Genomic DNA, 16,860 nt, shown 5'->3' on the forward strand with positions numbered 1-16,860 from the left:
ACAACAGAGGTTCAAACTTTGGCCATTATGCTCATTACATTGAAAAACAAAAAAAATAAAATCACACTTTCTTTGCAGGGTGAGGAAAAAGCCAAAAAACCCAGATTAACCCTGGTACATAATCAACACAACCCACATGCAATCACAGTGATAAACCTGAGTGTTTGGGGAGCTGGAGAGTAGAAGTGGTAACAAACAGTTGGAAATGGGAGGCTGATAAGGGAACCAGCCTTGCTGCAGGGCAAAAATGTTTGTATAACTACATCTGTGGCTGAGAGTAAGAGATGCAAGGGAATCTTTAGACCCTTTGTGGAGCAGACACTAGGTGGTGACAAAGACTTGCACACATGTGGGTTAAAGAACACCCAGAAACATGGGGCCTTGGAGCAGGTCTTACAAACCTGGAAGCCATTTATATTGGCTTAATTAGTAATGGATGCTCGTGTTTCTAAACTGAGAATCGAGCCCTGAGCTTGGCATTAAAGCACAATAATTATTACTGTAGGAAATGTGCAGATGGAAACCATCACTTGAGGATTCTGTTAGTTTTCAAGCATGTAAAAGGCTAAGATAGCAGAGGAAGAAAAGACTGTATTAAGGTGGTAGAAAAAAAACCCCACATCAGAAATTCTTTTCCAGGATTAGTGTTATGAAGAAAAATGTTTTGCTGAGTCTACACATAACTAAAAAATCTCAAAGAGTAGAACGTCTTTTTTTCAAAGGGAAACTATTTAAAAGAGCATGGAGGAGTAGTGGGTAGTACATCATAAAGAACAATCTTACTATGGCAGAGAATAGCCAGTCCTCAAATAAATATCTCTGAATTTAAAAAAAAAAAACCAGCTTCTTCATGTTGGTAAATGATAATCACTCCTTGGCCAGACACAGCTTTGTATGTGTGTTAGGTGTCCAGCTAAATAAATAACCTAACCTAATGTTCATTTAGTTGCCTGAATTTCGGTGCTGTTTCCTTCTAGATACATCCTGATCCTCTTTCTAGAGCATCAGCCCATACCCTATGCAAAGTGCCTCAATTCAAAATACACAGGTGAATACTCTGAAGTGTCTAAACATAGTACACTGCAGAAATTCAAATGACAGCTCCATATTGAATGGCACATGTATTTGTTATGGCCACAGCTGAAGTCCTGGCATCACTGATGTCATGCACTTTTTTTCAACATTGCAGTGACTTGACATGCTAGTCACAAAGGGCCAGTATCTGGCACCACAAATCCTGCCTGCTGCACTTCCAGACTAGTGCAAGAAAGTTCTTTCATCCAAATGATCTACCCAAATGATCCAGTTAAGCAAACATGCCAAAGTCATGCTAAGGACATGCAGGATTTATCAGATGAACTACTGACCCACTGCCCTGGGGTGTGCTGGTGCTTTCGTACTTCTTTCAGATCTGTTGCTTACGAGTTCAACTGTACAAGCATTCTGAATGCAAGGACAGGCTATTTTATGACATTAAAACTCATAAACTGAATGTGCCACAGTGGGATTCATTTTTCTTTTACTTTAGAATGAGCTTGGTCTTACAGGATTTCAGGGCAACAATACAGTCAGACCTTTGCACTTGATATATATATATATATATATATATACACTGCAACATTTGTACTATATACGTGAAAAGTTCAGAGATGCGCAAGGTTAAGTTATTGCAAGTTCTTGCATACAATAGCATAAAGAAAGCTCTAAAATTTCTAATAAAATTCTAATAAGATTGTGAAATACAAAATATTCAGGACAATTTTTCTTTAGCATCTCACTCAGCATATGAACTTTTTTTTTTTAGGCATTCAAACATTATTTCTTGGAGGTAAAGAGATCCTTACAAGAACCCTGTTTGAAGACCCTGTTGGTGAGCGCCTGCTTTTGGAAAAGAAAAACAAAAAAATTAGACTGCTTCCTCAAAGTAATGCATACTGTGCCACTCATCCACTTGCAAAGACCAGGTTATGGCACTATGAAGGGTTCCACCCTCACAAACACTCCTGTTTCCTTAAAAATGTTATGAAAATATGTAGTAGGCAATGGCCTGATTCCACCTGAAGCAAAATCCAGTTTCTTCTATTGCAAGGATTTGGTCAGTGTCCAGTGTGACAGCTGCTTTCCAGACTGCCACAGGTACATGTCACCCACCTGACTGATGGTGCTCATGGCTCTCATGTAGCTCTCGTTGCGGGAGCGGAACTTGGGGGATGTCAGCAGCCCTGCAGGGTCCAGGCTGTCCAGGCTCCTGTTGATGGAGACTTCGCTCACTGCCCTCAGGTAACTGTGGCTCCGAATCTGAAGCTTTGGCGAGTGTTCACTGGATATCCTGAGAAGTTTGAGTGGGGAAAAAGAAAAAGAAAGAAAAAAGATAGTTCATCAAATCCAAATGGCATCACCAAGAGTGAGAATATCCAGGCATTTTACAATGGAATAGACTGACTTGAACAAATCATTTCACAGTCCTTATATATTTATAAAATAAGGATAATGTCAGTACTTTTATTTGGATTACCCAACACTTTTATTTGGTGGGAGGAAGAGAGAAAGAAGGAAAGGATTTTCTTTTCATGTTTTTGTAAACCATGCCTAAGCAGAATGGCAAAATCATTTATTTGGTGAAGAGAGAAAGAAGGAAAGGATTTTCTTTTCATGTTTTTGTAAACCATGCCTAAGCAGAATGGCAAAATCAATTTCATTTTATTTACTGACAGAGCATGGAAAAATTTTACACTGTACTGACAATGACAGCAACCAACTCCAGCAAACTCCCCACTATGTGGGACTTCTGAAGTGATAACATTGAAATGACTTCATGTGTTGGTTTTAAAAGAGCAGGCAGAGCCACTGAGATGAGTGCAGTCCTGTGTCCTTACAGAGCTGAATGCAGCAACCACCAAAACCAGTTGGAGAGGTGGGTAAAGAAAGGAGAGGTCTGCTAAGTAAGATTGTCTGGATGATTCTAAACTTATCAGATGAACATCCACTTCTTGAAATGCTGTGACTCTCATGTATTTGTGTATGTACCCATGTAATGGAGTTGCTTCTCATGGAGCTTTCAAGCATGTACAGGCCAATAGGGAAGGCAGATCACACACAACATGCAAAATGCACTCTATGGTATATCTTAATCTGGGAAGTAATTCCAAGAATTTGGGGCACCTGGTAAGTTTTGATACGCTTTACATTTTATTTTAGTCCTGGCTTGAGCTACATGTTAACAAAATGTAGGCTAGGGAAGTAGCTTTACATGACAGTGTCAAATTAGAAGTTTAAAACCCACAGTTGTGTTTCTGAAGTGGTAAGTTTGCCTACTTTACCAATAGAAGTGACAGATGAGACGTACAAGCCTTCAAAACCAAACAACACCCTCCCTCCCTCCCTCCCTCCAGGTAATATGTGCAAACAGCTGTACTCCTGTCATATATACTTAGAGTCAGCTAGCAAAGGTTATAGTGTGTAGAAACAATCCACCTGCAAGATGTTTTATCCTTTGAACATGCTGGCTAAGTGCTGTCTTCACAAGCTAAGACATCCTATAATGAATGTGAGTCACAAAAAGTGATCCATGTCATACCTTGTATGCAATACAATTAATTTGGCTATATTTGTTTTGAAACAACTCATCAATAGATAAAGTATCAAAAGGGTGGTTCTTCACTATATTTTTGGAAATACTTTTAATATTCTCCAAGTATCACAAAGCAAACTAATTAAAATATTAACTAAATTTTCCATTTAAAAATATAAATCCCACATGAACGTTTACAGGTATATGAAAGAAAAATCTGCAACCTAATTGCAGGCTTAATCTTGGTCCCCTCATCTTTAGAAATATATATACAGCTGACCTTACAGAAGATAATCCATTTTATGTCTAATTCCTCAAACATTTGCAGATATTTTGTATTCAAGTATCTAATGATAGTAATTAGTATGAGCAATTTCCCGGTGGCATGCACAATTCTGGTAATTGTCAATGTGCTTTGGGAGGACAATTCCATTGTGTAATCGCACACCTAAGTAGTTCAGAAACTAGGTCTGTTTCTGAATGGTACAATACTGCAATAAAATCTAGGCCATCTCTACAATACTGTATTCTCTGGCTACTAATTACCTGCCTAATAAAAATAATGCTAATGATTTGATACTCCTGTCACAAGATGAGGATAAAGCCATTTTCACTGTGCGTATGATGTAATACTCACAGCAACCATATTCGTATGCTTTGACTTCTTACACCACTCGATTCCACATGACAAAAGCAGATTTTTAGACATCATAATTAGTGGTGTTCCAAACAACTCAAAAAAGGCAGAGAAAGTGACGAAAAAACAACCGTTAGTAATGGCTGGCTACAACTTTATGGCAACTAACACTAATCATGTAACTCGAGAAAAAACCCATCTTGTCTGTTGTCAGATTAAAAAAAAAGCACTAAAAAATAAAAAAGATGAAATAGAATGAACAATTCAACAGACATAATTTTTCAGATGCATGTGAGGTACTTCACCATGCTGCAGATCTGCAAACTGCACAGCATTGCCTGAAATGCATTTCCTAAATTAATTCAAAACATATTTTATGAATATGTTGTGAACATTTTGCTGCCAATATGTGACATGCAGAATTCAAATATGCTTGATTAGCTGCCAGTTAGTCAAATATGTCACCTGGGGCTTGTCGCTGTTCACTAATTAGCTGCGCCTGCAAGAAGACTGCAGCACATCACAAAATTCAATGCACAGATATTGCCAGACAAAAATCTCCAAGTGCTGAGGGAGGTGCCCTTTAAAATATGGAACCAATATAACAAGATGCAAGTATCCATAGCAGCAAGACTTTGCTGTGGCAGCCAGAGTAAAGATCATATCAAATGCTCATGGAAGCATCATGAAAAGCCATCATGTAGCCACCAAAAATATAGAAAATCATTTTGTGTACATATTAGTGTTGCATAGTATTTTCCCACCTCTGCTTGAAACAAGGGCGTCCATCCCTAAGAGTGGATGTTTCCCTGATGTTTCAGATGTGGGTGATCAGCACAGCTGCCACTTTCTTCTTTTTTGTTCCTGACTATATGACTGGTCAGTTTGACACAAATCTCGAACCGTATTTTGCAGGTGACTACTTATCTTAGTCTGTGCACACCTCTGTTGTATAAACCAGAGTAAGTTATTGGCAGCTGTTGAAGGAGGTGGCTCCTTGCTTACTGATTGCTACAATATCTTGTTTCACTAGATGTAATGATGAGAAAAAAATAAAAATAAAAAGGATTTAAACATAGAGAAAGAAACATTTGAATGTTTGCATTTATAATGATTACTGCTGCTTTTAAAGCTGTATAACAAATCGTCACTATGTTCTACAGTACAGTTAAATGAACAGCTGAAATGCTGCTGGAAATTTTGAAAATACTTATATATTTAGAAATAAACCTGACTGTGTAGGATGCACAAGATCTGAATGTCTAATTTATTTTCTCAGAGTTACTATTAGCAGTTACCTGTAAATGAAAATGTTCTTTTCTTCCTTAAGGGTTCAAGTCCATCTTTCATTTATCCTTCATTACCTAAACTTCTGTTTGTGCCACCAAAATTTCCACAACTAAGTACAACATGCAACGGACTGAGACTTTGGGACAGCTCTTTGACCAATACAAAATGGTTTGTTGGCTCCACTCACTGCATTGGATATATTAATTGGCAGAAGGGGGATAGGAATTATTAAAGTTATTGAACAAGCTCCTCAAGCATGCTCCATCATTTCTGTGTCACATTGTCTGCTGGTGTGACATGGGACAAGCACCAAAGGGTAGTCCTGAAGTCAGAGACAGAGACTTTTCTGGGAGGCTTATACATGGCTCATCCTCACTCCTATGATAGAAGAGAGATTTTGCCTGGGAGGCTTCTAGTCCCTTGTGGATACACAATGTGATGATGATGCTGGTTGAAGGTGCACTGATGGAGCTTGCAGCACGCTTTGGGGCTGGGCTGTCCCTGAAGGCAGCATGCTGCACTCACAAGCGGCAACTCATCCCAAACTGGCTGCATCATTCCTTTCCCCATACTGCTGCACTTGCCTCAGGCTTCAGGATGGGAGCACAGACACAACAGCCACACACTGATAATGTGCGGGGTGGGAGGCACAGAACTACTGGATGTGCTTCCCAGAAACCACAGCAAGAGGCATCAGGAGAAGATGAAACCTTTGGGTTTCTGCATCTCTGCTGATTGCTGCTGCAGGTTTCCCAAGAGAATTGACCACAGAAGGAGCCAGCCCTAAGCTGAGGTGGGTGGAAACGGAGTCTGCTGAGTCCCAATCGATAAATAAATGCTCCCTTGGATAGAAGGCAAGTGCTTCTGATCCACACTCTGCCTCAGGGAGGATCAAGGCACCCCACCAGTGAGGGAAAAATGCAACAGAATGTCTGTGAGGGGCTCTGAGAGGCAGGACAGTGTTAATTTAATCAGAAAACACGTTCTAGTGAAGAATCTAAACCAGAAGATTATGTAGGTGTGTAAGGAAATCTTTAAGCTACCTTGCATACTGCACTGTGATTTCTGCTCCGTACATTTCAGACACACTAAGGCTGATTCTCCTATTTTCACTCAAACAGAGAAAAGAAAATATTTAAAATACACACATCTAATCGCCTTACCACTGTTGCAACATGCATGTTAAGAAATACTTTTAACCCACTGTTACAGATGTGTTCATATTTACACAATATTAACATGATTTACATGATTTAATTCAGATCCAGACACATTCTGGTCCCTTATTTGACTATTTGCAGAGTAAGGAATTGGTCAGTGGAGGTAGATGTGAAAAGAGCAAGATTCAGGTGCTTTGCTCTGATTTGTAGTTGGAAGTCTGAAAAAGAGGCACGAAATAGTCTTAGCCTAGTGCCCAACTCAGACAATGGCCCAGGATGAATGAAGGGGGAAAGAAAGCTATATGCTGTCTTTACACACTGCCTTGTCATTTCTGACTTGCATATGTTAGCCATAATTTAGCTCATTCAAACATATATATTAACGGGTTCAAAATGCAGTGTTAGCAACTAAGAGTGAATTAGCTTTGAATATATTCCTGGAAGAGTTCCTTTGCCTTCAAAATGTCTTTCGAATGCCGAAGAGAAGATAAACAACAGGGATTTACAAGAGCAGGCAATTTTAGTTTCAAATGTTTCCTTTTAATTTAGGAAAGCACAATGCACTGTGGCATACATTTGCTCTTTATGAAAAACACTTTCATTTATTACATTTCATTTCTGAATGAAAAAAGGAAAGCCAAGACTGACGATGGCTGCTTTTTACCCCTTTTAGGCCAGACACAATATAAAAAAATGTTAGTCCCAAGACAGTATTGTCTTCTGCAAGTTCATCATTCAGAATCATAGCACCAAGTGCAGTGTTGTGCCAGAATAGTACTATGGTCTGCCAATTGAAAATGACAAAGGAGAATACAGTGGAAGTCCAGGAACATGTCCTGAATGCTTCTGTAAGCCAGGAGAGGATTCTGTTAAAATTCACCTTCAAATGATGAGGAAGTCCCCAAAAATACACCACATGCAACCCAAAACCAAGAAAAAAATAAACCCGAAAGCCATCACTACTGATAAGTATCCCAGCTCTCAGTTTTGCAGCATACAATGGACGGCTTAGTTCCCTGGGGATTAATTATCCTCAGCTGAATGTCCCACCTCTGGTGTGGCTGGTGGGCACATCTGGTGTACATTTTTGTACTTAATTTTACTTGCATTTTAGTGTTGCTAGAAGGTAGAATAATCCAGTGCAGCCTGACACAAGTGAAACACTGAAGGACATCAGGGAGGAACATGTACAGAACAAAGTCACTGAAGTGCATGTGTCTGATCCTGGTCATGACATGGGTCACCAGGTTGGGATTATTTGTTCATGTTGGCACCTATGTTCTGCTACTTTTTTGGTGCAGTGAGCACAAAGCTGTCATGCTACTGATGGAGACAAGGGCAGTACCTAAACAGTTTTGAGCATTTGCTCCTCGCCCAGGGATTTTTCCAGGTTTTGAAGATCTCCTTTTCTGTTCTTGTTTATAATCAAGTGAATCTTCTCATGGGGATTTCCTGCCTTGAAGCTAAAACAAGCCTCAACCAATAAAACCTCTCTTCAAGTCCTCGGTGTGCTGCTAAAGAGTCAAGTATGAGGAAGGAAAATCAAAAACTTGGAGACACCCAGATAAAGCTCATCTGCAGAAGAGCAATTCAATGTCATCAACACAAATATGGCATTTGCTTCCTTTTCCATTATAAAAGATTCTACTACCAGACAACAAATCGTCCTCACTGCATGGATCAGCCAACATATAGCACAAAACTGCATGGACATGCCTGTGACAGAGTTTTTCCCATAGTGAATAAAGGTAGAAATTGCAGTATGGTGCATTTTGTCTGTCTCTGATTTTTCAGATTCTGGTAAAGGAGAGCACTTAAAAAGAAAAAAACCTAAAAAATGCCCTAGAAGTCCCAAGAGTTTGGTGTCACACAGTTCTCCAACGTGTCTGTCTCTAGCTGTTGTTAGGTTTTTGAGTAAGCACATGGTGTCCTGCTAGAGAGCTCCTGTTTGTCTGATTGAGGGCAGCAGGAACTGGATCAATGTTTTTTTCAGTAGCAAATGCTTCTAAAAAGCCCAGTCCCTTTTAGATTCCTCCTCATATGACTATTGCCAGCTTCAGAATCAGCCATGAGAGCACTTCTTTGTGATTTTGCTACAAACCTGCTTTCCTCTCAAAGGACACAGAAGCTTTGGGTTATTTTTTTTTTCTTGCTTTTTGGGATGTGGAGGTATTGAGGTTGTGTGACTTTGTTTCAAGATCAATCTCTAGTTATTAAGATATTAGCAAACAAAGATGATTATTGCATAGGAATTCACATATATATTAAAAAGAAGCTTCATTTTTATCTCAAAGGTCCTCTCAGGTACTTTGTACAATGAAAAATCCCCAGGCTAATGACTTTAAGTAACATTTTCCTTGTCATTGACATACCGTATTTTCTCCTTGCTTTCTAGACATGAAAGAATAGAGCACAGCACGAAAATGGCACATATGCAATTGAGTTGGCAAGAAAAGCAGATGGAAGATGATGCAGACAGACATTATACAATTCTCTTTAATCAGAAATCTGGTCTACATGCTGGTTCTTATTCCTGTGTGCGGGTGTGTGTGTGGGAATAGTTGTGAGCACTCTTCTCTTCCACCCCGGAGAGTGAAAAGAAATGCTGAAAGGTAGAAACAGTTCAATCCAGATGAACCAGCACAACCCAGTGATGCCAGGGTAAGCTGCTTCTGTATAAAACCACACACTTTTTGTTTACACTAGAAGAGAAATCCATCCTCTCTTGCCACATGAAGTAGAATAAGATATAACATTGTTGAGAACAGCCAGCTTGAGAATAGCTCTCCTCTCAGAAGACCCTTTTTAGGGAAAGCTGTGGGCCTTAATGTCCTCCCTATTGCCAGTCTTACTGGGTACATGTTCAAAGGTGTTTTTGGAGGTCCTTGCTGGAGGGAAAGTTGTCTGAACCTAGACACATGGCTAATTCCAGGAACCGGTGTTTCTCAGTACAGAGAGCTTTATTTACCCAAGCTGGAAAAGCTCTTGCCTTGAATCAGGTATATAGCACTAAGAATGAACACTGCCTGAGGGCTTGAGCACGTCAGCCATGCCCACAGCCCTGCCTGGAGCTCTTTGGACCCTGCTTGGGTGAGGATGGATCCCTGGCTGCTTTCCCTATTGAAACCATCCACCACTGCTTTGATGAACTCTCTCTTGCCACCACAAAAGTCAAACCCTCCTTCCTGCAGAAGCCACACCTTCAGCTCTCCTTATTGAGACCAGGCTCATCCACCTGATTCCACATCACTTTCTGTTCTTGGTTACTTCAGTGCCACCTCTCCTCACTAGTGAGACTTAAAAGTCATCCACAGTCTGCTCAGATTAAATTCTTATTTTACTAATTCAAGCATTTCGATCTGCTGGCTAGCCACCTGCAAGCATATGTCTGAAGGCAAGTCCCTGAAGAAGGATGGAAGGACATTACTACAGGTCCACTCAGGCATAGCTTTTGACATTGGACACAGACCAGTTCATCACCATTTCCCTAAGTGCTGCCATTATCACAAGTGAGTCAAATCACATTGTTATTTTCCTTCTCTTGGGTGTCTGGTGTAAACACACTCAAAACATCCTCTTGCCCACCTGCAGATTTGTGCTTCCTGATGCTTTCATGGTAAGCAGCTAGTGTCTCTTAGTCTGTATTAGTATTAAGTTTATACCAACTTAGAATACAGACTGACAGCTTTTTTTTTTTTACCTCAGGGTACAGTTTGGGTTGGAAAGGACTGTAGAGATCCTCTGGTTCCAACCCTCCTGCACTTTCCACTAGATCAGGTTGTTCAGAGCCTTATCTATCCTGGCCTTGAACAGTTCCAGGGATGGGGCACCCACAAAACCTCTCTGGGCAACCTGTGCCAGTGTCCCACCACCACACTGGAAAGAATTTCTTTTCAATGTTTAATCTAAACCTACTCTCTGTCAGCTTGAAGTCATTCCTCCTTGTCCTATCACTACATGCCCCGGTAAAAAGTCCCTCTCCAGCTCTCTTGTAGCCCCCCTTTCAGTACTGGAAGGCTGCTCTAAGATATTCCCTGTTGCAGTTCTTGTGCTATTCTACAAGAATCACGGTCTCCACAAGCTTGGACCTCACCTGCTTAGTTTAATTTTCAGGTCTCCCCCATTCCTACGTTAAAATTTTGATTAATTCTGTCAGTGGGAACACCCAAGAATTACATCTCTCTGCCAAACAGCAAGAGGAAAGCAGTTACTTTTCAGGAATGTCACCTGGCTGTGTGCTGAGCTGGCAGCACAACTAGCTTTGCCTGCTTAGCACCACAATTTATGCAGGAGCTCTGGCTTGCTCCTGGGAGTGGGAGTATAGCACTCCAGCTCAGCTAAAAGGCATCTTCTGGGCAGACTTCCCGTAACTGAAAGGTCCTCCCGTGCTACTCCAAGTTACAATATTGGGCTGTATTTATCTACAAATAATGTTTGCTAGGTAAATACTAAGAAAGCATTTGCTCTATCGAATGTCACTGCTGTATTTATTTAAGAGCAATTTTTTCCTGCAAACTTGCAATGCATTTTCAGCATTCAGTGTCCTCAACTGCACAGGTCTTCCTGGACCTGAAATCAAGGAATAATCACCTACAAGCTGCATGACCATGAGACTGTAAGCCCTATCACGTTCCTGCCTTTGAGCCACCTCGATCAGAAAGACATTTCCACGTTAGATCTGTATAAACATCTCCCAGTGAGATTAGGAACGCATCTTAGTTTTGCAATCAATAACGTTATTCCAAAGCCTTTGCATACATAAGCAGCCACCTGCACTTTTGAAAAAATGCGTTTTACATATGCAGCATTTTTTCACTTCCTATTCAATTTTCTGCCATTTCAAAAGTTTTGGTTACCTACTAAAGAAAAAAAAAGCAAACCCAGCAGATTCAACACCATCTGTACATATGTGCAACACAAGCCAAACTACTGGAGAAACTGAAAAGCAAGCACATTTTAAAGCAGGGATGAGGGTAGGCTGGTAACTCTGCGAGGGAGAAGAGAAAAATCCCAAATCCAATAAGCTAAGGGGTTGGACTCACCTTCTTACACTTTTGAGTAACAGCCTTAACTCCAAATAAAAGTTTGACATGGCAAGATTCAACACAGGGCAAAGCATGCTACCTAACAAATACTCTGAGTATCTCACTCACTGTAGGCATGCATTATTTCTTGATAACACTTGCAAATTGTTGGCCTTGATTGTCATACATACAGATGGTGACTGTGGATTTTCTTTCCTCTTGTCTCTTGATGGGGTCATGTTGAAAGATCGTATGTGCACTCCTACTAAGTGGCTATTTCAGTATCCTCTATTTTAGCTGGCTTGTATTTGAAGAACACTCAGCAGTCTGAAATGCCTGAAGAGGAGCCTGCTTTTTCTTCCTCTATAAGCAAGTACTTCTCACTTACTACATTTTGTTTCTCTGCAGACACCTGGAAGATGGTGACTTGAAATAGGCTCTGGCCACTCCTGATGGCACAGGGCTTGAGGGGTGGTGGTGATAAGACAGAGCAATGAGCTCCTGGATAACTCCACAACCAGTTTCTCAAGGTCTGTCTGGTTAAGTATAGCTTGGAGCTAAGATATGACTTGCAGCTGTCTCTTCCTGTTAAAAAAAGCAAAGATTTTTGGGAAAACTCTTCAGCTGGGAGTTATCACTGACTAAGATAAATCCCTGCAATTTCTCCTGTCATACCAAAAAACCTAGAAATGGTAACTTTTATTCTATATTTTTATTTAAAGTAATGTCTAGATTGAAAGTAGAATAAAAAATGATGGTGTGCAGTAGAGTTTCTGGCAAATTCTTTACTGATTCTTTGGGCAGCACTCTGCTGCTCTGGGGGATTTTCACTTTTCTCACTGATCTTCCACAGCAAAAGCAATACCCCAGGAGCAGGGAGAATATCTTTCCACGTAACTTTACCAGAGCTATTCCTCAGAGACAAAGCAGCTGCTACCAATTTCCCTTCAAGTGATTTTACATCAAAAGAAATCCCTCAAAACAAGCCCAGTTCATTCCAAAAACCCAGTTGTCTGGGTATTTTATAAGTCTCTCTTTCCATTACAAAGTCTTTTCCAGTTTTGTTTTGCAGCAATTTTGTCTGCTGCACTGAGATACAATATAAGGTGATAACCTGTTATTTCAGGTATATACACAGTGGTCTTGGGCAAGTTGTCTTGTGAATGCTTTTATAAACAGGGTCAAAGCACTGACTATCTCAAGGCGAAAGTCTGCAGCTGATTTCCATTATGAAAATTTTTCTGATAAATAGAAGTTTGCTCTAAAAATGTAAATTATGCTTAACACACATATTTAGATCTTTTTCCTGCTCTTCTTTTTTTTTTTTTTTTTAATTTTTAAAAAGGCATCTGTGTTGTAGTCTATCATTGGGCCAAACTTGTACAGAATAAATCCTGATAAAATAGAACTAATTTTATTTTGGAGTATGAGAGAACCAAGGAAATAAATGTCTTAAGAAACCTGCATAATAATGCAAAATCCTGCTTGGGACTGAAAGTGATTTTTTTTTTCCTTTTGCAATTCTTTAAAATAGGCATTTTTTAATCCCATGAAATAGAAATACCCTGAAATAATTATTTGGCTCTGTGAGTAAAGGAATGGACAGCTGGTTATCATGTCATTCATGAACCTGTTAGTGTCAAGTGCAATGATTCAGGGGGAGAGAATGAGAATGTAAAAAATAATTCCAAACAGTGGATGCTCTTCTGGGTTGAGGAACTTCGAAAAGGTTGTGCAGCTCATTAGAAAGGAAGAAAGCCTTAACTCCTGTGAAATTTAGGTGGCCTCTTGATCTGTAACAGTAGGCATTCCTAAATATTTCCAAATATTTATTTGAATTCAATTATCATACTTGTAATTAAAATATATGGTTTACTGAACTGGCACACTGACCTTTTCCAATGACAAATTAAAGAAAAAAAAGTGATAAAAAATCCAGCAGTTGGATTAAAAAAAAAAAAAAAGCCTAAATGTCTGTGTTTGCATAGTGAAGGGAGTAAAGCTAGGTCCTTACATATGACTGATTAACAGTGTGCTCTGTATTCCATATGAATCACAAAATAACCAACCACTTTTCTAGTGAATGAGTTAAGAAAACCCTCTGCCCTTTTTAGAACACAATGGTAGGATATGTGTTGAAGCTGAAGATGTCCTTCTGTCCTGCTCAGAAGGTGAAAATACTTGGATATCTATGCTTTTGGTTTAAACACCACAACAGAAAAAAAAAAAAAAAAAGGAGAGTAAAGGGAAAAATAAACTAAATTTTCTGGATAAATACTTTCTACCTGACATTTAAAACCATAGGCAGGGGACTGCAGCTCATGGGTTCAGATTTCAGTGTTGACTGAAATTTGCTGTGTGACCTGGAGGAGAAGTCTATATATAAACTTTCAGTCTCAGAAAACAGGCGTGTTAATACTTCCCTACAGCACCTCTTAGGTGGCTTTGTGATGCTGAACTAAAGTCAGCAAACATAACTGAGGTTCTTTCACGGAAATGAATCGCAACACCATATTTTTATTGTGTTACTGGAGGCTAAGGTCAGAGAACAACTGAATAATAAACTTCAGCCCCAGAAACTGAAATTGTGTATAAAGCAGGATATCTGGTTAATAGAGAGTACAGAATATCTGGTATGATGGTCAACAGGTAGTTTAGAAGAAGAACCATTTTCTGATTAAAACCATTATTGACTGTGGGTGATGATTTATGATATCATCTCAAGTCAATGGTCTTGCCAAGACAGAACTACTTGTAAAGACCCCCAGCCTAATAAAACTTCAGTAAACTATGGAAATGTTTAATGCCTAAAATGTCAATTTTAAGCAAAGTGTAATGAAACCTGTATGACTTGCTGAAGCCTCACAACTCTTATGAGTGAGGCTGCAATTTTGCCCTGAAGTTACATAATTTAATTGCATCATATGAGTGAGTACCCTCTTCCTCAGATGACTTTTTCCTTAAAAGGTTGTTGTATTTAAAGCAGTCAGTTTTCTGCTCAGGCTTTTGGTCACCTTGATTAGGAAAACAGCAACATTATGATAACATATTAATCTATTTCTTATTGTCAAGGTCAGCAGGGCAGAGACCTGTCTGATGATGTTTGAACACCAGGCTGTCCTTGTGTGCTGGTGAGATCTCACCTTTGAAGGTCTGCTCAGTGTCCTGGGACTCTGGCTTCTTCTGTGATGTTCCAGGTAAGGGCCAATTTGCTAACCCACTGAATTTTGTCCATCCAACTAAGTAGATAGGGGCTGCTGCTAGGCAAAATTAGGTGGAGCATTTCAGCTCTGTTAACACCCTTACATTTTCTCGAACTATCCACGAAGGGATAGTTTTCATTTAATGGCATGAACATGCCTGAGCTGCCCACTGGTGTATGGGCATCCACTGATACATCCAGACAGATAGAGGAAGCACTAGTCTTATGCTCACTGTCCAAACACAGTTCCCTGTGTTGCACCATGACTAGACAAACTAAGCTGCATCAAACTCATCACTTTTCTGGTTTGGTATACCTCAGAGATCAGCTGTGATAAATTACCTCGTGAAACCACAGAAATGCAATAGAACTGGGTTGACCTTCTTCACCTGACTGCTACTGGGAATCATATAATATAATGTACAGAAGGGACTGGGAAAGCTTGAGAACACTGTAGAGAGGTGTCCTTGAAAAACTGAACGGCTGGTCGCATATAGTCACAGATGTGTACACAGAGGCACCAAGTAGGCAGGAAGCTGGAGGATGCTAGCTTGAAAACAGTAAGTTCCCAGTAGCTAAACTAATGGAATAATTCTATTAATAAAGAGCTTCACTTATTCTCACTGGAGCCAGTCAGCCACTAGAGGGAGGAACGATGTAGTGCTGCCAATGATTGCTATTTATTACGCTTCTGCAATGCATTATGTTTTTCTTAAAGCTCATCTCATGAGGCTTGCAAAACCTTTCCAGTTAAAGGAAAAAATATCTTGAGCTTTCACAGTTGGTGAGGAAAGCATACATACACAAAGTGCAAGAACTCAAGAAACAGCATATAAAAAGAGAATTTGCACGTATCTTATATCTTAGAATATATTCTGATTTTTACAGCCCAGATGAATTATGGACCCAATTTTCAATTAAGTAGGATTCATAGGGCAATTTACTTTCATAGCATTCAGCATATCATTACAAAAACTGTAGGACTGAAAGCGTTTTTATGTGTTTTGTGTGATTCAAAGTATTTTTTCTTGGTGACTAGAAAGGGCAGGTCAGCACTGGGGTTGAAAAAGGAATTTTCTTTCTGTACAGAAACCAGCAACTTGCTAAAAGTGTAACTTTCTTATTCTTTAAGAATAAAGCTATTTGGGAGTAGAAACCAAAGAAAAGCCCAACACAATAACACACTCTCAGTGGCTGTATTACTAATCTTGTGCCTTTCACTCCAGATTACCATGTTAATATCCATTTATAGCAGGAAGGAAGCAATTTGGATACGTGAAGCAGGTTTTTGTGTGTGGAGCTATTCACTATTCACTGATAAGAAGATATTCAGTAACAGGAAAATGGTAAATAAATTTAAAAGTTGCTTTTGTCTGGAGAAAAGCAAGTAAATAATGAGACAGGTAATTGCTAGATGTTTAACAGGTCAAATCTTAGAATTTTGCTGAATGTCTGTCCATGGAAAATTCTGAGTCATATTTTTTCCTCATCTTCTGCTTAAGTTAACAGGCCCAGTCCTGCCTTTCCAAACAGGAAAAAGCCAATTTTAAACTCAGCAGAAATAAAATCTTCATAAAAAGACTGTGGAAAGCTCATGGATAATCTCTGTTGTGAGTGCCCTAAAAGCTTAGGATGTAAATAGAAAAGTGCTCCTCCACTAGCTCGTGTGGGTTTTACTCTCCCTGGCTCTTAGTGGGCAATTAGGCTGCCATCAGTGTAGAACCACCAGTGCTGCTGTCTGTCCTCTCCAAAGAAGGGAAATAAGGAGACAATAACAGAGACAAATGCTTCCCCGAAGCCTTCCAAATGGCTTTTCATCAGAAAATTCACGGGTTTTCCAGGAATAGGCATGGAGAGAGCATACAGTGGGAACCCCCTCCACTCAACCAGACTGTGATTTTCAGTGTATGGTGTGCTTGCTTCTCTGTGCAGCACACACCATGGCAGCGCAGGCTCTGAAAAGGATTAAAATATCT

At 39.8% G+C, this 16,860-nt stretch overlaps 1 protein-coding gene across 1 annotated transcript in view; it reads right to left on the reverse strand.

Annotated features, from left to right (window-relative positions):
- Positions 1-16,860, reverse strand: part of LOC103806307 (disks large-associated protein 1-like) — a gene marked incomplete at its 3' end in the record, with an annotated part of 61,676 nt that overhangs the window by 29,053 nt on the left and 15,763 nt on the right. The window contains exon 2 of the mRNA XM_009078988.1: positions 2,152-2,329. Within this exon, the coding sequence (XP_009077236.1) occupies positions 2,152-2,329 (178 nt within the window). The remainder of the gene's footprint in view (positions 1-2,151; positions 2,330-16,860) is intronic.

Source organism: Acanthisitta chloris, unplaced genomic scaffold, assembly GCF_000695815.1.
Source record: "Acanthisitta chloris isolate BGI_N310 unplaced genomic scaffold, ASM69581v1 scaffold8497, whole genome shotgun sequence".
Taxonomy (NCBI): Eukaryota; Metazoa; Chordata; class Aves; order Passeriformes; family Acanthisittidae; genus Acanthisitta; species Acanthisitta chloris.